Source organism: Sus scrofa, chromosome 8 (assembly GCF_054392235.1).
Source record: "Sus scrofa isolate SSC_HxYL_T2T_F1_AM1 chromosome 8, Sscrofa_HxYL_maternal_Yorkshire_Landrace_v2.0, whole genome shotgun sequence".
Taxonomy (NCBI): domain Eukaryota; kingdom Metazoa; phylum Chordata; class Mammalia; order Artiodactyla; family Suidae; genus Sus; species Sus scrofa.
In genome coordinates this window covers 3,972,693-3,993,554 of record NC_139390.1, presented here as the reverse complement: position 1 = coordinate 3,993,554, position 20,862 = coordinate 3,972,693, and the positions used below count along the sequence as shown (strand labels likewise).

The window sequence follows — 20,862 nt, the reverse complement described above, 5'->3', positions numbered from 1 at the left end:
GTCCTGTGGATGTGTGCGCGGAATATCTTTCCATTTCTTTGAATCCTCTTTAATTTCCTTGATTAGTGTTTTATAGTTCTCAGCATGTAAGTCTTTCACTTCCTTGGTCAGGTTTATTTCCAGGTTTTTGATTTTTTTGGGGGTGCAATTTTAAAAGGTATTGTATTTTTGTATTCCGTTTCTAATATTTCATTGTTGGTATACAGAAATTTGACTGATTTCTGAATGTTAATCTTATATCCTGCTACTTTGCTGAATGTGTTGATCCGTTGGAGTCGTTTTTGGGTTGAATTCTTAGTTTTCTTTTTGCTCTGTTAATGAGCTTCGTCTCCTCTTGCTGTTCTCTGCAGTCTGGCTTCATCATTGAACCTTCCATGATTACGGTCTACTGTAATGAAATTTGACTTGCTGACATTTGAGGCCTCTCAAACAAAGGTAAGTCTTTTCCACTTCCCTCAAACAGTTCTTCTTGGGCACAGTGTTGTCTCAGAATAGCTGTAATTAGCATCCCATTTTCTGGGTATAAGAATGTCTCATAGGAGTTCCCATTGTGGCTCAGTGGGTTAAGAACCCGACATAATCTCCGTGAGGATACAGGTTCGATCCCTGGCCTTGTTCAGAGGGTTAAGGATTCATTTGCCTCAGGCGTGGCCATAAAAGGGGTGAGGAGAAAGAAAGTGTATCTTGTACAGTCCATAAGGACATGAGAAGGGACATGTGAGCTCTTGAGAACCAGCTAGTGAGGCTTTGTTCAGCCCAACATAGCCATTTGCTGGAGGGAGGTGAAGCCAGCGTTGTCCGGTAGAACTTCCGTAATAGTGGAAATGTCCTCTAGTTTATATTTGCACAGTAGCCACTAGCTAGCTACACATGGCTACTGAGCACTTGAAATGTGGCTGGTGTGGCTGAAGAACTGATTTTTAATTAAAATATGTGACGAGAGAGCTTCCACTGTGGCTGAGGTGGAAACCGCGAGGTATCGGGTTTGATCCCTGGCCTCGCTCAGTGGGTTGAAGATTCGGCGTTGCTGCGAGCTGTGGTGTAGCTCACAGATGTGGCTCTCATTTGGCATTGCTGTGGCTGTGGTGTAGGCCGGCAGCTGTAGCTTCAATTGGACCCTTAGCCTGGACCTCTGTATGCCGTGGGTATGGCCCTAAAAAGACAAAAGACAAAAATAAATAAATAAAATACGTGACTAGTGGCTACCGTATTTAGACACTGTAGTGAGATCCTGGAGCCACACTGGAGTGACATAATGTTAGGTGAGCAAATACAGGATACAAAAGTGTATGTAATTACTTAACACATTGAAATAATAATTTCTTTTTTTTCTTTTTTTTTTTTTTTCTTTTTTAGGGCTTCACCTGCGGCATATGGAGATTCCCAGGCTGGGGGTTGAACCAGAGCTGCAGCTGCCAGCCTACACCACAGGTGCAGCAACGCGAGATCCTTAACCCACTGAGTGAGGCCAGGGATCAAACCCACATCCTTATGGATACTAGTCAGGTTTGTTACTGCTGAGCCACAACAGGACCTCCTGAAATATTAAAATTTTAAAAATGCTCTGCAAAGGAAGAACACTGATAATCACGCCAACATACTAACAGTGGATTTTATTAGGATGGAGAGATTGTGTGTGGTTGCCCTTCTGTTTTCATATTAGAAAACAGTTTTTTAAACTTTTGTAATAAAAGTATATATGATAAACTCGAGCAGAAAAGATCAGTGCTTCAGCAAGTGAATATATGGCTTGAGCAGAGCTGCCCAGATAGTTCCTCCCAAGAGCCGCATTTTACGTGTTGCCCAGAGAAGCCCGATTTATAACTGTTTTACTCTCTGGTGCTCTTTATAATCAGTTGTGCTGTAACAGAGGTAAATGTGGAGAACATTCCACAAATAATACGTATGTACTATGTCAGAAGATTATGCTTTTTGAAATAATTGTTATGAGTTGTGAGCAAACCTAAAAATATGTACAATAAGTTACAGAAAAAGAAGGGTAACACTTTAATATGTCTGCCATACGTCTGCTCTCATTGAGCACTAAAGAAACAGAACTCCAGATAGAGTCTAAGGCTCTAATAGCTGTTTAAGAACACTAATAGGAGCTGTAAGCTGAATTATTTTCAGTAGGTTTGGTGGTGTTACAAAGAGTTAAAAAGATGGCACTATATTTCTTAGAACATTGTTACGTAAGGGATGAGATTTTGGAAGATTAGTGAACTTCTTCAAAACTGCCCCTCAACTCCCCCCCTAAAAAAAAAAAAAACTAACAAAACCCCTTCATTATTAAGTTATTCATTTGAAGATTGTGTGTTACCATGTTTTGTTTGGCTATTTATTGAAAAAGTACTTATGTGATGGCTTAAGTACCTAGATCTGTTTTCTCTTCTCATTAATGGACAGATCAGTCGGGACTAATTATATCACTCTGAAAACACGTAGACTAGTTAAAGAATAAAATGTTTGAAGTTCCTGTGGTGGCTCAGGGGGTTAAGAATCCAGCTGGTATCCATGAGGATGCTGGTTCTATCCCTGGCCGCGCTCAGAGGTTTAAGGATCTGGTGTTGCCACAAGCTGCAGCGTAGGTCGCAGATGCAACTCAGACCTGGTGTTGCCATGGTGCAGACTGGCAGCTATGGCTCTGATTCAACCCTAGCCCTAAAAAGAAAAAAAAATTAAAGCAAAACAACACACAGGAAGGATAGCAACGGGAATCTGTGGTATTTCTGTATTCATCCCCACTTGACCACCCTGAGTTCTTTGTGGTGATGCACTGGAATTTGTAGTCGAGTCCAAACTGTTTGGGCATGGCTAGAACAAGATTATTACACGTGAAGGTGATTTCATAGTTTGTTTTTTAAGGACAGCAAAGAAATTTAGTATTTTCTGTACTATAAAGCCTAATGTATTTTGCACAATTACTATTCATTATTCTCTTTTATAGATGAGGAAACAAAGACCCCCAAGAAGTTATGGGCACAAAAAACCCTATGTATTAGGGACTCCTAGGCTGCGGCCCTTTCCACTCATCCATCCTGCCTTCGTGAATTAAGGGAGACACATGCTTCCATGGGCATTTAATTAGCTATGGATTTTTGGTATCTTTAACAGAAACCATTTAAAAGTTAAAGTAAAAAAGACAAATTCTACAATAGGTGTATTTTTTTGGGACCATTGATTGATTGATTGTTTTCTTAGGGTGCACCCGTGGCATATGGAGGTTCCCAGGCTAGGGGTCGAATCGGAGCTGTAGTTGCCAGCCTCCGCCAGAGCCACAGCAACGCGGGATCTGAGCCACGTCTGTCACCTACACCACAGCTCACAGCAACGCCAGATCTTAACCCACTGAGTGAGGCCAGGGATCGAACCCACAACCTCATGGTTCCTAGTTGGATTCGTTAACCACTGAGCCATGACGGGAACTCCTTTGCCGGGTCTTTTAAATGATCATTTGTACAGCCCAGTCCTTAGGGTGATATGCATTAATTTTATCTGGGAGAAAGATGCTCAAGATGATTTGAAGATCCTTTTTTCTCAGCATCAACCTTTGGAGAGAAGGAGAGTTTGAGAAAACAGAACAAAAAAATCTGAGTATATAAGGTGGTTCTTTGTCTTTAAAAGTCTTAGAGAATTTACACTAAAATGCTGTTTCATTTCATACTGACTAAACCTTACATTCAGAATGAGTATGAAGGCAAATAGAGTTTGACGTTTGGGTATTTGCGCGCTGTGCTCTTGAACTTGCCAGGTAGATGTTAAATGGGCTTTTGTATGTGCTTGTCCCATCCCTCCATCGTTCCTGAAAAAAGTTTAAGTGAAATAATTTTCAGTTCAGAACTAGAAAAAAGAGGCTCGCTCTCAGTCAAATGTTCGCTCCTCTACGGAAGGCTGAGAGGAGGGAGCTCAGTTATGAGCCAGTGCTTTCTACCTGCGTCTTCTGCTAACAGTTTAGGCTCACAGTAAGGACGAGGGACACTGCCGAGCTCCAGGGACATTTAGGCCTGTCATCACAGTGCAGCAGGAGGCCAGCTTGGGGGGCTGGCTGTCGCAGACCCCGTGATCCGTGTCCACACCAGGTGCTGCCAGATGACGGCAAAGTCGTCCGAAGCTCCTCAACTTAGAGCCTTCCTCGCTTCTCCTCAGCCCTCTGAGTCTCTTCTGTAGCGAGGGTGAAAGCACATGACAGTCGCTGATGGCTCTAGGAATATGGCCAGTTTCGAGATTATATGGAGGTAGCTAGCGAATGAGTTGTAGCAAGAGTTCTGTTAGGGTAATGAATGATGCAAGTGAAGGTTTTAACTGGCTCTGGTGAGGTCTTGGGGTTTTAGTGTGTTTTGCTTTACTTTGCATTTGTACGCCAATTCTTTTCTTACCTACTTCTCTTGGCTAAATCTTTTTTTTTTTTTTTTTTTTTGTCTTTTTACTATTTCTTTGGGCCGCTCCCGCGGCATATGGAGGTTCCCAGGCTAGGGGTCGAATTGGAGCTGTAGCCGCCAGGCTACACCAGAGCCACAGCAACACTGGATCCGAGCCGCGTCTGCAACCTACACCACAGCTCACGGCAACGCCAGATCCTTAACCCACTGAGCAAGGGCAGGGACTGAACCCGCAACCTCATGGTTCCTAGTCGGATTCGTTAACCACTGCGCCACGACGGGAACTCCTCTCTTGGCTAAATCTTTAAGCCAACAGAAAGAATCCCATGGCTGGGTTGTAAAGTCAACATAGTAGAGGTTTTCTAGATGCCTGTTATTAATTTACACTTTAATTCCATGTGGTCATAAACTATATATATATTTTTTTCTTTTTTTAGTGCCATACCTGTGGCATATGGAGGTTCCCAAGCTAGGGATCAAATTGGAGCTACAGCTGCCAGCCTATACCACAGCCACAGCAATGCCAGATCCAAGCCTTGTCTGCGACCTACACCACAGCTCACAGCAACGCCAGATCCTTAATTCACTGAGTGAGGCCAGGGATCGAACCCGCAACCTCATGGTTCCTGGTTGGATTCGTTAACCACTGAGCCATGATGGGAACTCCAGAAACTATATCTTATATGACTTGAGTCCTTTAAAATTTGTTGCAGCTTTTTCTATGGCCCCAAATACAGCCCATTCAGATGAGGTTGGTTGATGGTGTTGCTTAAGAGTCTGCTGTAGAGGTCCTTACTGATCTTCTCTCTTCTACTTCTTTCAGTGATTGAGAAATGCGTATTGAAGTCTCCTAGTGTGGTTGTAGATTTGTTTCTCTTTGCAGTTCTCTTAGGGGTTTTTTGTTTTTATTTGTTTTGTGGCCACACATGCAGCATATGGAAGTTCCTGGGCTAGGGATTGAATTGGAGCTGCAGCTGTAGGCCTCTGACATAGCCATGGTAACACTGGATCCAGCCTGCAGCTTGTGGCAAAAGGCTGGGTCCTTAACCCACTGATCGAGGCCAGGGATGGAACCTGAATCCTCACAGAGACAACGTTGGGTTCTTAACCTAGCAGACTGAGCCACAGCAGGAACTCCTCTGCTAGTCTTGATTCATGAATTTTGGACTCTGCTCTTAGGTGTGCAGTGCATAGGACTGTTGTGTCCTCTTGGGGAACGGACCCCTGTGTCGTTGCGAAGTGGTCTCCTTTATCTCTGTCAGTGTTCTGAAGTCACCTGTGTCAAATCTCAGTGTAGACACTCTCTCTTCATTGTTGGTGTATCTTTTTCCATCCTTTTACCTTGTTTGTGTCTTTACATTTAATGTAGAATAAAAAAATGGGTCTTGCTGTTTTAAAATCTAGCCTGACCATCTCTGCCTTTGTTTGTTTGGTCTTTTTAGGGCCGCACCTGTGGCACATGAAGTTCCCAGGCTAGAGGTCGAATCAGAGCTGCAGCTGCCAGCCTACACCACAGCCACAGCAATGCTGGATCCGAGCCATGTCTGCGACCTACACCACAGCTCATGGCAGCACCAGATTCTTAGCAATGCCAGGGACTGAACCCATGTCCTCATGGATGCTAGTCAGGTTCATTACTGCTTAGTCACAACAGGAACTCCATCTTCTTAAAAAAAATTTTTTTTTAATTTATTTTTTCTGCTGTACGGCATGGGGACCAAGTTACACTTACATGTATACATTTTTTTCCCACCCTTTGTTCTGTTGTGATATAAGTATCTAGACATAGTTCTCAATGCTACTCAGCAGGATTAAATTTTTTTTAATTAAAGTACAGTCGATTTGCAATGTTCTGTCAGTTTCTGCTGTATAACAAAGCAGACTCAGTCATACATATTACATTCTTTTCTTTATATTATCTTCTGTCATGTTCTGTTGCAAGTGGTTGGGTATGGTTCCCTGTACTATCCATCACGACCTCATGGCTTATCCATTCTACATGTAGTAGTTTGCATCAAGTAACCCCAAACTTGTAGTCCACCCCACTCCCTCCCCCTCCCCCTTGGGAACCACAGGCCTCTTCTCCATGATTTCTGCATATTTCTTGTGCTTAGAGTTCAGTGAACTTCTTTGGATTTGTGTATTTTAGTTTTCATCAGTTTGGGGAAAACTTTGGCTGTTGTTTCTTCAATTTTTTTTTCTTTCTCCTCTCTCTCTTCTAATTACATGTATGTTAGATTTCTTTTAAGTTACCGCGTAACTAGCTGAAGCTCTGTTAATTCTTTAAAAATTCTCTTTCTCTCCATATTTCATTTTGTGTTGTTTAAGATTCAGTAGTCTTTTCTTTTCAAATGTCTCATCTGCCATTAGTCCCATCCTGTATTTTTTAATCTCAGAAATTGTAGTTTTTTTCCTTTTTAGGGCCACACCTATGGCACATGGAAGTGCCCAGGCTAGGGGTCAAATTGGAGCTGCCAGGGATTAAACCTGCATCTTCACACTCTGTCAGGTTCTTAGCCCACTGAGCCACAACAGGAACTCCTGTGGTTTTCATCTTTAGATATTTAATTTGTATATATTTTATGTCTTCCATTCTCTACTTGTCAGACATACAGAATGTAGTCATAATAACTTTTATCTTCTTAAGTGGTGGATATTTTTGTATTCCTGTCAATTTCTTGAGCTTTGTTCTGGAACCATAGTGAAAATAGTTGGAAACTCTTGGGTTCTTTTGCGTCTTGCTTTGGGTTTTTTTGTTGCTGTTTTACTTTGTCTTTTTTGGTTTTTTTGTTTTTTTCTTTTTGCCATTTCTTGGGCCACTCCGCGGCACATGGAGGTTTCCAGGCTAGCGGTTGAACCAGAGCCATAGCCACTGGCCTACACCAGAGCCACAGCAACGTGGGATCCCAGCCGCATCTGCAACCTACATCACAGCTCACAGCAATGCCGGATCCTTAACCCACTGAGCAAGGCCAGGGATCAAACCTGCAACCTCATGGTTCCTAGTCAGATTCGTTAACCACTGAGCCACGACGAGAACTCCGTGGTTTGGTTTTTGGTTGGTTTGTCTTTTTAGGTCTACACCCTGGGCATATGGAAGTGCCCAGGCTAGGGGTCGAATCAGAGCGGTAGCTGCTGGCCTACATCACAGCCACAGCAACGTGGGATCCAAGTCACAACTTGACCTACACCACAGCAGCACCAGATCCTTAACCCAGTGAGTGAGGCCAGGGATCAAACCCACATTGTCATGGATGCTAGTCCATTTCGTTACAGCTGGGCCACGCCGGGAACTCCTGTGTCTTGCTTTTACGTTTTGTTAGGCAGGACCAGAGCAGTGTTTAGGGTTAATTATTCCCCCTTACTCAGTTGAGACTCTCCTGAACACTCTGCCTGGTGGGTACTGAATCGTAGGGCTTTCCAGTCTGGCTAAGAGACAGGTACCATCCCCAGCCGAGCTGAACCTCACCCCTGTCTCCTCCTTCCTTCATGTTCTTTGTGCACGTGAGGCATGCCCAAGTGCCCAGGCCCAGGATGGACCCCACAGCACCGCGGTAACCAGAGCCATGGCGGTAGCACCACCACCAGATCCATAACTCACTGGGCTAGTAGAGAACGCCTCCTCCTTTCCCTCTGGTGACCCTTTCCTGTGCGTGGCTGGTCCTCACACGCCCTGCTTAACTCAGCTGAAGGCTGAGCAGCCGTGCTGTGTACATGCGTGGTGTCCTCCAGGCCGCTCTCTCCTCTCGGGTGCTCTTTCTTATAAACCCCAGCTGCCTCGGGTTCTCTCCCGGCCTCTACCACAGCCACAGCAGGGGATCTGAGTCACGTCTCACAGCAACGCCGGATCCTTAACACGCTGAGCGAGGCCAGGGATTGAACCGGCAACCTCTTGGTTCCTAGTCGGATTCGTTAACCACTGCACCATGACAGGAACCCCCCTTATTTCTGTTACACTTTTTTTTTTTTTTTTCCTATTTATGACTCACCTGCAGCATATGGACATTCCTGGGCTAGGGGCTGAATTGGAGCTGTAGCTGTGGCCTACACCACAGCCACAGCAGTGCCAATCCAAGCTGAATCTTCGACCTATGCTGCAGCTTGTGGCAATGCCGGGTCCTTAACCCACTGAACGAGGCCAGGGATAGAACCCACATCCTCATGGATAGTAGTCGGGTTCTTAACGCACTGAGCCACAACAGGAACTCCTGTTATACTTTATTTTATTTTTAAATTTTTTTTAATTAAAAAAAATTTTTTTGTCTTTTTGCCATTTTCTTGGGCCACTCCTGCGGCATATGGAGGTTCCCAGGCTAGGGGTCGAATCGGAGCTGTAGCCGCCGGCCTACGCCAGAGCCACAGCAGCGCGGGATCCAAGCCACATCTGTGACCTACACCACAGCTCACGGCAACTCCGGATCCTTAACCCACTGAGTGAGGCCAGGGATCGAACCCTCAACTTCATGGTTCCTAGTCAGATTTGTTAACCACTGAGCCACAACAGGAACTCCAGGAACTCCTGTTATACGTTAAAATGAAGTAGTGATTTGTTACCCGATAAATTCTTTCAGCATAACAGATAAAATTTTATTAGTCCAGTCTCTTGAGATACAGCAAGATATCATCAGTATGGTTGGGCACAGCACAAAAAAATATAAATTGCTGAGTTTTGCTTAATTTTAAATGACATTAAGCTTTTAAAAGTTAAAAATGTTACTTAGCTGAAAATGTCAAAGATTACAGGGGAAAAAATTGTGTCCTAAGATACCAAAGGTATTTCATTAATAAAAAGAAACTGTTTGGATTTTTCCCAGAAGATCAATAATTCATATCTATACATAACGCATGGTTTTTTTCCCTCTTATGTTTGTAGGTTCTGCCGGAGACTTAGCTTTGGCCTCCATGTGAAACTAAAATAGAAAGTCACATCTGCACATGTCTCTATGCGGATGCTGCTTCGTCGGTCATGCCTGAAGCGGGGAATTCGGTTCTCAGTGGCTGACTGCCAGCAAAAATAGATGCTCATTCTAGATGTCAAGCATCTCTCCTTTCTACCGGAGTGAAAATCCCCTCCAGCTACCAACCGAACATCACTGCAGAAGATGCTTCGTGTTTTGAGGATGTGGGCAACCTAAATCCATGCGCCCTCTCGGTGCCGCTGTGGACGGTTCGCCATCTGAAAGCTCCCCAAGCTCTTACCCAGGCCCTGTATCTGTGTCTGAAATGTCTCTGCTTCATGCTTTGGGTCCAGTGCAGACCTGGCTGGGACAAGAGCTAGAGAAGTGTGGCATCGATGCCATGATTTATACTCGCTACGTCCTCAGTCTCCTGCTGCATGACAGCTACGACTACGACCTGCAGGAACAGGTACGGACATACTTCATATGTCTTGTGAGAGTTCGCCACTGTGTCTGCACGTCTTCAGTCTTCTTCAGAGAGCGCCGCTCGTTCTAGAATAAAGCCGGAGCGGGCTGTGGTCCCCAAACGCAGACGGTCACTGAGTGTAAGGGAGCCGCGCCGCCCAGCACGCTCTTGGGTTCAGTCACCTCTGAGCCGTTCTTGGTGTCGGGCACAGTCCGGCCCTGACTCCGGGCGGAGCGCGTGGTGGGCGGCAGCTGTCTGCTGGCCCGCCGCCTTTGCTCGGCCCTGTCCCGGGCTGTTGGTTTCTGCTCCTCAGGAAAATTACACAGTGTGACTAGACATCTTAGTCGTCGTGTCTGTCACACTTCTTAACGTGCCAGAGTCAGTATTTCCTTTTACCTGTAAGAATGGCGATAAACTGCTTATTAATCCGTGTTTGTTTCAAATCAGCAGACCAACGATTTCGGCCGGCATGCATTTTACGTGACTTGGGTGCTGAGGTTCAAGGGACGAGAGCACCCACATCTGGGGTCTTGGGGAAAAGCTCCGCTGTCCTCTCGCGCTCCAGGAGGAGCCGCGGAAAGTGAGGCTTTGCCGGAGGGGCCCGAGGCATCTCAGAACCGGTGGGCTCGGGGGACCTCTGCGTATGCATTTCACACAAAAGGGAGTATTTTGTGGGCAGATTTTGTTGTCGTTTTCTACTATTGTTAGTGGCACAGAAGGCAGGACAAAGTTTCCTTGACAGAAGAGACTGGTTTTGCGCTTCGAAACCGCAGCGAGGCCTCGGAGTCCTGTCAACCCAGGGCCTTCACGGCTCTCGCTCCACCTGTCACGCGTGAGTCGCGCAGGTGTTTTTCACTGCCCGCCTTTCTCGTCATTTCTCCCGGGACATGACCACGTGTTCCTGCTTCCAGGTGGCCCGCCGCCCTGGCTGGTGAGAATTGGGTCGGGTCGAGTCTGAGGTGGTTGACTGAGAACCTGATCATCAGGAAATGTGTAGGTGTCAATATTTTGTATGATTCCCTTACCAAAGCTCTATCATTTTCCATCATCTTTCCAGTAAATGTAAATACACTTCTTCAGGGGCCAGTAAAATGTTACATCTACAAAAATGGAAGGACTGTTTTTTTCTTTTTCTTTTCAGAAATGAGGAAGATATTTCTCAAAAATCATGTACTTCACTTGTAAGCATTATCTCACAGGAAGTGAGTACTTGTAGTCGGGTTGTGACAAGACTTCTCATTTCTTAAAGGTAGACGTTAACACGGTCAGACTGTAGCATTTAATTCCATCGGCACCTGTAGATGTGTCAGCACAAAGTGTCTGTGTGCTCGGTGCTATAAGACACTGAAAAGGGGACAAAACAGAGGCCTCTTATTAAGGTCATAGTTGAACATTCTCTGATGAGACTTGTTTGTGAATTCCTCTAGTTTCTTTATTAGCCGTAGGGGTGGGATAAGGGGTCTTGGCAGCTGTGAGTGCCCGGCTGGGTTTGAGCCTCCCTCCAAAGTTCTTTTAGGACACAGGACAGATAAAGGTTAATGAAAACAGACCATGTCTGGGGTTTCAAGGAGAAGCCACAGGAAAATAAAAGGTCCCTAAAATTCTTCCCACTGAGCCCAGGGTAGCAGAGTGCCAAGTCCCATTCTTTGTTTGTTTTTTGGCTTTTGTCTTTTTACAGCCACACCCATAGCACATGGAGGTTCCCAGGCTAGGGCTCTAATTGGAGCTGTACCTGCCGGCCTACGCCACAGCCACAGCAACTCGGGATCCAAGCCAAGTCTGCAGTCTATACCACAGCTCACGGCAACGCCAGATCCTTAACCCACTGAGCAAGGCCAGGGATCAAAGCCACAACCTCATGGTTCCTAGTCGGATTCGAGTCTGCTACGCCATGACGGGAACTCCCCAAGTCCCATTCTGATGGGGAAAGTCAAATTGAAAATGATAACTATAAAATAACAACTGTTTGGAATCCTGAAAAGAAAGAAAAAAAAAGAAAATGAGAACTATTTTCGTAGGAGGTGACCTGAGGGTCACTTAGCCCTATATGCCTTTTCCTTGACTCGAGGAGGAGGGTATGCTCTCTGGACCCTCCAAGTAGTCAGGGCAAGGTGCCCAGGGAAGGGCCTGAGCTGACCTTCTGCGGTTCAGACTCCAGCTGACGCTCGTGCTCCCTGGCCTCCTGTAGGTGGGCAGCGTGCCGCCTTTCCTGATCCCGGGGCAGACGTGGGGTGGCCTCGCCCCTCAGTTGGAGGCCCAGCGCTTCCACATTTGGCTGTTTGTTTACTTGCTGCTCTGTCCTTGAATTAGTCTATCCTTGACTTGAAAATGGCTAGGGTTTTTGGGTTTTTTTTTTGTCTTTTGCCTTTTCCAGGGCCGCTCCCACGGCATATGGAGGTTCCCAGGCTAGGGGTCCAATCGGAGCTGTAGCTGCAGGCCTATGCCACAGCAACGTGGGATCTGAGCCGCGTCCGATACCTACACCACAGCTCACGGCAACACCGGATCCTTAACCCACTGAGCAAGGCCAGGGATCGAACCTGAAACCTCATGGTTCCTAGTCAGATTCGTTAATCACTGCGCTACGATGGGAACTCCGAAAATGGCTAGTTTTAAGGCATTGCTTCGTCTGTCAGCCTTATTTGCCATGTTGGATTTATGGCTTTTCACAGTTTTGGTTAAAAGAAACACACAAAGAGCTCTTGAATTCTAAGGGACAGATTTTGTACTCTGCTCTCAGCTGCCCCGGGTGATTAGGTAGGAAGTAGAGCTGATCAGTCAGACCCTGGTCTTGGCTGAGGTTGAATCACAAGCAGAGTTTGTGTGATTCTCTGACTTGGGCCGCCTTGGAAATACAGATATGACATCAGCTGATTACTACTTGGTTCTGGAGAACAACTGCTTTCCAGAGTATGTAGATCCTATAGTCGGATCACAGTAATTTTATTTCCACAAGTTCTTTTTTTTTTTTCCTTTTCTTTTTGGTCACGATTACCATACTCTGGTAAATGTATGCTCAGATAAATCAAGAATTCACTGTATGTCATTCTTTTATTTTTATTTTTTGCCTTTTAGTTTTCTTCTTTGCGTCACAGCAGGTGGCACATGATGTCAGTCTGTTTCATTCAGGCGATGCTGACTTTGGTGCAGATGGTGGCCACCAGGTTTCTGCACCTTAAAGCCATATACTTCTGTGTGTAGGTATCGGGTGACCTGGGCAGAGAGACTTTAAGTTTGCCACCCATAGGCAACTCCCACCTGGATCAGTTATTACTTTGATGATTGTAAAATAGAGGTTTTTCTAACTCAGTTATCGCCTGTGCATTTTGTAGCTGACATTCTGTAGAAGTGCCTTCATCTATTTAAAATTATTATCCCTAGCGTTCCCGTTGTGGCACAGCGGAAACAAATCCGACTAGTATCTATGAGGATGTGGGTTCAGTCCCTGGCCTCGATCAGTGTGGTGGGGATCCGGCGTTGTTCTGAGCTGTGATGTAGGTCATAGACGCAGCTCAGATTCAACCCCTAGCCTGGGAACTTCCATATGCCGAGGGTGCAGCCCTTAAAAAAAAAAAAAAGTGAAATTAGTATCTCTGTTGTGCAGAAAACACCACTGTAGGCCAGGTGCAGTGCTGGCCATTTCCTGCCACATCTTCCTGCCACTGTTTTCCCAGTTTTTACTTACCTGGAAGTGTATGTTCAGATAGGTTAGGTGGACCTGCCTATGGCCGTGTGGTTAGTGATGAGTCAGGATTTTAACTCATGCCTATCAGAGCCAAATCCTGTGCCCGTTTTTTTGTTTTTGTTTTTGTTTTTTGTCTTTTTGCCTTTTCTGGGGCCGCTCCTGCAGCATATGGAGGTTCCCAGGCTAAGGGTCGAATCGGAGCTGTAGCCACCAGCCTATGCCAGAGCCACAGCAACGCGGGATCTGAGCTGCATCTGCAACTTACACCACAGCTCACGGCAATGCCGGATCCTCAACCCACTGAGCAAGGGCAGGGACCGAACCCGCAACCTCATGGTTCCTAGTCGGATTCGTTAACCACTGCGCCACAATGGGAACTCCGTGTGCCCATTTTTTATATCGGAGTTTTGTTTTGGTTGGCTCTCATATATAACAAGTGTTGAACAAATAAGATAAAAATGCTCTACTGTATAAAGCAAGCTGTAGAAACTATGTGGAATTGGTTAACTGTTTTTTTAATGCAGTGTGCGTTTTAGAGGCGGGGAAAGATTTGTCTTCTCAGCTCACACTTGAACTACGAGTTGAGTCCCTATAGGGCAGGAGGGAGCAGCAGACACAGCAGTGCTCTGCCGGGAGACCCAGTGCCTTCATAACTCTCAACGTAGATTTGTGCTATGTTATTTCAAAATATTTCGTAGTCTTATTAAACATGGCTAAAAAAATTAAAATGACTAAAAGGGGAGCTGTAGTAAAACTGTAATTTAAGGGTGAGAGCTAACTTTTCTTACTTCGAGGTTGATGGTCAAACAGCAAGTTCCCCATCATCTGTCACGAGTAGAATTATTTTAGGAAGATGGAACTACCTTTTACTATGTCATTCTTATATAATCCAGAACACTCTTGGGTTTTTTCCTTTATAACCAGTTACATTAAAACCACCACCCAAGGGTTTATTGAAACATTTCTTGGAGTTCCTGGTGGTGCAGTGGCTTAAGGATCGGGTATTGTCCCTGCAGCGGCTCGGCTTGCTCTTGTGGCCTAGGTTCCATCCCTGGCCCGGTAACTTCTGCATGCCTCAAGTGTGGCCCAAGAAACCCCCAAAACATTTCTTATATCTTTATATTTTAATGTTCTCAGCATCATGAAGTCTTTGTTTATTAGGCTAGAGTCTGCCATTATGACAGAAAATCCAGTCGGGTCTGGCTCAGCAGAAGTAGTGATGAAAGCAGGCCCGTGTTCGGTGTGCGCCGTGTGTGAGCCACGAGTGGGAGCATTCACCTCCAGAGCTCTCGGGGCCACCCTCCCGGCCCCGCTCCTGGGTGGTGGCACCTGGAGACAGTGGCCGAGTGACTTGCTCAGCACAGCTAGTAAACTTCAGAGCGTTACTTGGTTTTGAAACTTGAAAGGCCCTGGGATAGGGCTCGCCTCGGTGGCAGCCTGACGGGCCTCCCAAGAGTCAGTGCGTCATCGTGAAGCTTGGCTTCTGTGTGACTTGAGCGTGTTTGCATGTCCTTAACTGCCATGCGTGTATCTGCTTTGGTGACGTGTCTGCTGAGGTCTGTAGCCTATTTTTCAGTCAGGTTGTTTGTTTTCCTGTTACTGAGTTTTAAGAGTTTTTTGTGTATTTTGCCTCACAGTCCTTTATCACACGCTGTCTTTTGTGGCTTGTCCTCTAATCTTCTTGACATTGCTTTTCACAGAGCAGTTTTTATTTTAATGAAATTTAGCTTTTACCCATTTTTCTTCTCTTGGATTATCCACCAGTTATTTTCTTCTTCTTCTGCTGCTGCTTCTCCTGATTCTTCTTCTTTTTATGGCTGTGCATCTGGCATATGGAAGTTTCCAGGCCAGAGGTCAGATCAGAGTTCCCGCTGCTGGCCTACGCCACAGCCACAGCAACTCGGAATCCGAGCCGAGCCGCGTCTGTGACCTACGCCACAGCTCATGGCAGTGCAAGATCTTTAACCCACTGAGTGAGCCCAGGGATTGAACCCACATCCTCATTGATACTAGTCAGGTTCATAACCTGCCGAGCCGCCACGGGAACTCCCCCGCCAGTTGCTTTTTAACAGGAGGAATTCACTTGTTTGCTTGTTCAGTTTGGTGTTAATTTTGCTGGTCTTAGCCTCAGTTTGTCTTTGAGCACCGTGTTTAAAAAGAACCTTTCCATTCTCACTCCCCTTTCCTACTTTATTTTTCTTGGAAACACTTGTAACTAGCTGGGATAGTATGATTATTTGCTATATTTATATTTATTTGTACATCTCCTCTCCTGGAATACACAATTCATGAAGTTAGGGACTTTGTCTGCCATATTTTCTGCTTTATTCCCAGCCCTTAAAACAACTTTCGGGACCTAGACGATGCTCCTGTTTTTACAGAAGAAATGAGTAGATGTGTGCTTCTTTCTCAGGTGGGTGGCTTGTGTGTGCAGGGCAGCAGGATGCAGATACTGGCCCTCCACACTGGGCCTGCCCCCACAGAAGTCCCCAGCATTTCTTCTCTCATCATCCCCCCACCCCATTTTTTATAGTGGTGAAATACTCATAACATAAAATGTACCATCTTTCCCATTTCTAAGGGTGCAGGTCAGTGGTATTAAATATATCCGGTATGTCTCTCTGCTGTCACCAGCATTCATCTCCAGAACTCTTTTCATCCTGTGAAATGGAAATGTTATAATTCCCCTTTGCCTCTAGCCCCTGGCAACCACTACTGTACTTTCTGTTGCTATGATTTTGACTGCTCCTAAGTATCTCATATCAGTGGAATCACACTTTCTGTGGCTGGCCAGATCCGAGCCTCATCTGCGCCCTACGCCGTAGCTCATGGCAATACTGGATCCTTAACCCACTGAGCGAGGCCAGGGGTGGAACCTGCGTCCTCATGGATGCTAGTCAGATTTGTTGCCACTGTGCCACAACGGGAACTCCATGGATTTCCTTCGTTTTTAAGACTGACTCAGGAGTTCTCGTCATGGCACAGGGGTTAACGAATCCGACTAGGAACCATGAAGTTGCGGGTTCGATCCCTGGCCTTGCTCAGTGGGTTGAGGATCCAGTATTGCCATGAGTGTGGTGTAGGTTGCAGATGCAGCTCAGATCCTGTGTTGCTGTGGCTCTGGCGTAGGCCAGTGGCTACAGATCCAATTCGACCCCTAGCCTGGGAATCTCCATATGCCACGGGAGTGGCTCAAGAAAAGGAAAAAAGACCAAAAAAAAAAAAAAAGGACTGACTCATATTCCATCCCATGGATGTGCCACACTTTGCTCAGCCACCCATCAGTGGGCACACGGGTCTCGTCCACGTTTTAGCTGGTGTGAACTGTTGCCTTGACCATGGTGGGCAGTCATCTCTCGAGAACCTGGTTTCAGCTTTGAGCGGTAGGTATAGACCCAGAGGGGAATCACGGGATCTGTGGTAACTTGTGTTCAGTGTCTTGAGGGACTGATACTGGCTGCACCGCGTTCCAGCCCAGCCCGTGCACAGGGTGCCCTCGGCCCAGAGCCTCACCAGCACTTGTTAGTTCCTGTTCTTGGTTTTGCTTTGTTTTGTTTTAATGGCGCCATCCTGATTGGTGTGAGGGTAGCTTGTTACAATTTTCATTTGCATTTTCTCTGATGATTGATGATGCTGAGCCTCTTTTCTTGTGTGTATTGGCCATTTGCATATATTCTTTGGACACTTTCAGACCCTTTTCCCATTTTTGAATCTGATATTTGTTTTGTTGTTTCCGAGTTTTAGAATTTCTCTCCAGGTTTGGAAATTAACCTCTTATCAGATACATAATTTGCAAATATCTCCTCGCATTCCGGGGGGTTGCCTTTTCACTCTGTTTATGGTGTCTTTCAGTGCCCCAGATTTATAATTTTTTATGAAGCTGAGTTTGTCTTTTTTTTTCTTTTGTTACTCGTGCCTTTGGTGTTGTAATACAGAAGTCATTGCCAAATCCACTGCCAGGAGGCTGTGCCCTTTGTTTCTTCCAAGAGTTTTGCAGTTTTAGCTTTTATGTATAGGTCTTTTGACTTAAGTTTTAGGAACGGTGTGTGGTAAGAGTCCCTCACTCTTGTGCATGTGGATATGTAGTTTTTTCAGCCCCACTTGTTGAAAAGACTGTCCTTTCCTCATGCAGTGGTCTTGACACCTTTGTGGAAAATCATTTGAGCACTTAATACGATGGTCTATTACTGGGCTGTCTCTTCTAGTCCTTGATGTGTCTGTCTTTGTGTCTGCCAGCACCACGCTGTTTTGATGACTGTAGCTTTGTGGCAGTTTCTTTTACATCCTCTGTTTAAATCTCGCCTCAGGCCCTATCATCTAGATGATTGCCTTTTCTGTTTTTTTGTTTTTGCCCGCAGGTTAAATAAGAAGTAATTCCAGTATTGATGGCCGTTTGAGAGTGCTCATGTTTGTATTCAGCAACGCTTGTTTGTTCTTTCAGCCACCCGGAAGCATGCCCCTGCAGGTTGTCACTGTTAGTGTAGCATTTGCAGAGCTTTCCTTTCTACGTTCCTGTCATGAACAGCAACAGTTACAAAATCTGACCCATCCTGAGTTCCTCCAGTGTTTTGCATATACTTGGTTTTTTGGGATGTGTTTTTTTTGGTCTTTTTTCAGGGCCGCACCCACGGCGTATGGCGGTTCCCAGGCTAGGGGTCCTGTCAGAGCTGTAGCTGCCGGCCTACGCCAGGGCCGCAGCAACAAGGGGTCCGAGCCGCGTCTGCGACCTACACCGCAGCTCACAGCAATGCCAGATCCTTAACCCACTGAACGAGTTAAGGGGATCGAACCTGCATCCTCACGGATGCCAGTCAGGTTCATTAACTGCCTAGCCATGACAGGAACTCCAGTACTGCATATACTTGTATTTCAGTGATCATTCACTCAGTGGACAGTAATTTAAATTAACTTTACACGTAAGGAGAGTGAAAATAAAATTTAGAGTGGGAGTTAGTACCAGCAGTGCGTACACGGATTCACATGCACACACTCCCGCAGACCCGTCATAAAAGGGGTGGGGTTTTTGGTGAAATCTTTCCATAGAATTGAGAAAATGTTTTGAGTACAGCTCCTGCATTTAATGCACATTTCTGGTTTTTTCCTCACCCATGTCCATGACCTTCTGGACACTGGCAGGCACCAGGAGCCAGGGGATGCCTCGGGAAGGTCCCTCGGAGTCAGCTGCCAGGTCAGGGGTCTGTGAAGTGCTCTGGCTGTGCACAGCCTGGGGCACTGCAGGGGTACGTGGCAGCAGGAAGGCCAGGAGATGACCGTCGAACAGCCTTGAAGGAAGAAGAAAAGAAGGGCCCGTTCCCGGTCACAGCACCAGGAAGGGGCCTGACATGGTGAGGCCAGAGGAGTGCCGTGAGGGGTGGGAGGAATCCGACTGAGGACGGCGAGCCGGAAGCCGGCTCCGAGGGACCTGAGATGCTCTGCTAGGGGATTTGTATTTTAGTCCTGGAGGCGAAAAGACCCAGGGCTGTATTTAGCGCGCAGCACCCAACGGCACGCGTGGTGGTGGGTAAGCTGCTTGGGCAGCTGAAGGCAGGGAGGCCAATGCTGAGGCCTTGGCTGCAAACCGAGCAGGAGAAAAATGGAGGCGCTTAGCCTGAAATCACTTACGCTCGTTCGGTTGGTGCTACTCATGTTTTAGCGGCAATTTCCAGTTGAGGCCATTCCTCAAATTCTGGCCATATCTTTCTTTCATTCACAAGTGACTAAAAATTTGGCATAAATTGGCTTAAAGGGGAAAAAATTTTCTCGTATACCCAAAAGTCTCACTAGGACGGGCCCTGTCCTGTTCAGTTCCGAGCTTCACCGTGTCCTTGGGGCCTCTGCTCTGCCTCTCGGCCCATCTCCCACAGTCAGCTTGGTTTTGCAGCCACTCCCTGGTGGGTAGAGGGCGAGTGCCAGCACCCAGAGGATGTGTTCCTTACACTCCCAACAGAAATCTTTTGGGGGGGCTCCTTTCTAATTGGTCACATGCCCCTCTCTCAGTGATCCCTGTGGCTGATCAGATGAAATCTTCTGTTGCGAGGTAAGCCAGTTGGGGCCCCAAGGTGGGGGTGCTGTGAGCTCCATTCAGACGCCTGGTGGCTTTGGTTTTTCAGGATGCTCTTAACGGGAAGCTGTGGGAGGCAGGGGGCGGATGCTGAGCCGCGCACAGCAGACGTCACTGATCCCAGCTGTATTTCAGGATGTTGTGTCTTTTTCTTCCTCCAGTTCCCAGTTTCCTTTTTGATGGAAAAGCAAGAGAAAGTCAATCAAAACGCTAGCCTCATGTTACCTCACAGTAACGTCTGGAAAAGTACCTGATAATCGGTTGTCAGGCTTCGAAGTTCTTTAGCCGTATCTTCTGATACTTGATAATTGTAAGATTATGACTTTGGAAAGTCATGCCTGATTTACTGAGTAAATATTTGGCACATGCTTAATATTATATGTTTATGTCTAAGTGGGCTTTTAATTAGCACAGCACGGAAGACTAAAAATATAACAAGTAAAATAGAAACATCCTGAGCTTTTCTTTATACTATGTTCTTTTAGAATCTGATTATTGGTTCAATTCTAATGATTAACAAATAAGTCACAGTACATTCTCAAGGGCATGAAGCCAGAAGAAAATAGAACAATGGAGCTCTCAAAGTAAGTGGAAAGAGCAGAATGCAGACACGTGTGTCTGGTATGCCATAGTTTGTATAGCTTTTGCTATAGATTTGATGTTTTTTCTTAATGAAGTCACTCTAAAATCATAAGGCAAGATAGCACTTACCTGCAAAATTTATAATGTGGTGTCATTCTTTTTTTCCTGCGGCACATGGAGGTTCCCTGGCTGGGGGTTGGGTCAGAGCTACAGCTGCCGGCCTGCACCACAGCCACAGCCACAGCCACAGACAGATCCAAGCCGCATCTGCGACCTACACCACAGCTCACGGCAATGCCAGATCCCCAACCCACTGATCGAGGCCAGGAATCAAACCCGCATCCTCATGATACCAGTCAGATTTGTTACCGCTTTGCCGCAACGGGAACTCCTGGGAAAAAGATTTGAGTAGGCATTTGTCCAAAGAAGATACTCAGATGGCCAATAAGCGCGTGGAAAGATGCTCAACTTCATTACTCATCAGGGAGATCAAATCATGAGGAGATACCACTTCGTCCTCACTAGGATGGCTAAAATGAAAGCAGACAAGGCGTTCCTTTGGTGGCACAGCAGGTTAAGGATCTAGCGTTATCACTCCTGTGGCTCGGGCTGCTGCTGTGGCACGGGCTCGATCCCTAGCCCTGGAACTTCCACATGCCGCGGGCATGGGAGAAGACAAAACCAAACCAAAACCGCACCGACAGACAGTAACATGCCGGTGAGGATGTTGAGCGGTGTGAGCGCCCCCACACCTCTAGTGGGTTACAGTGAAGTGGTGTAGCCACAGCGCA

The 20,862-nt window shown here is 46.2% G+C and overlaps 1 protein-coding gene across 7 annotated transcripts in view; it reads left to right on the top strand.

Moving 5' to 3' along the window:
- KIAA0232 (KIAA0232 ortholog) overlaps nt 1–20,862 on the top strand; it is an 88,353-nt gene that overhangs the window by 29,467 nt on the left and 38,024 nt on the right. For all 7 annotated transcript variants that reach the window (XR_014812089.1, XR_014812090.1, XM_084971424.1 and 4 more), the window contains exons 2-3: nt 351–435; nt 9,253–9,746. Coding sequence is in view for 5 of the 7 variants with exons in the window: in XM_084971424.1 (XP_084827550.1) it covers nt 9,519–9,746 (228 nt within the window). In the remaining 2 variants the exon portion in view is untranslated. The remainder of the gene's footprint in view (nt 1–350; nt 436–9,252; nt 9,747–20,862) is intronic.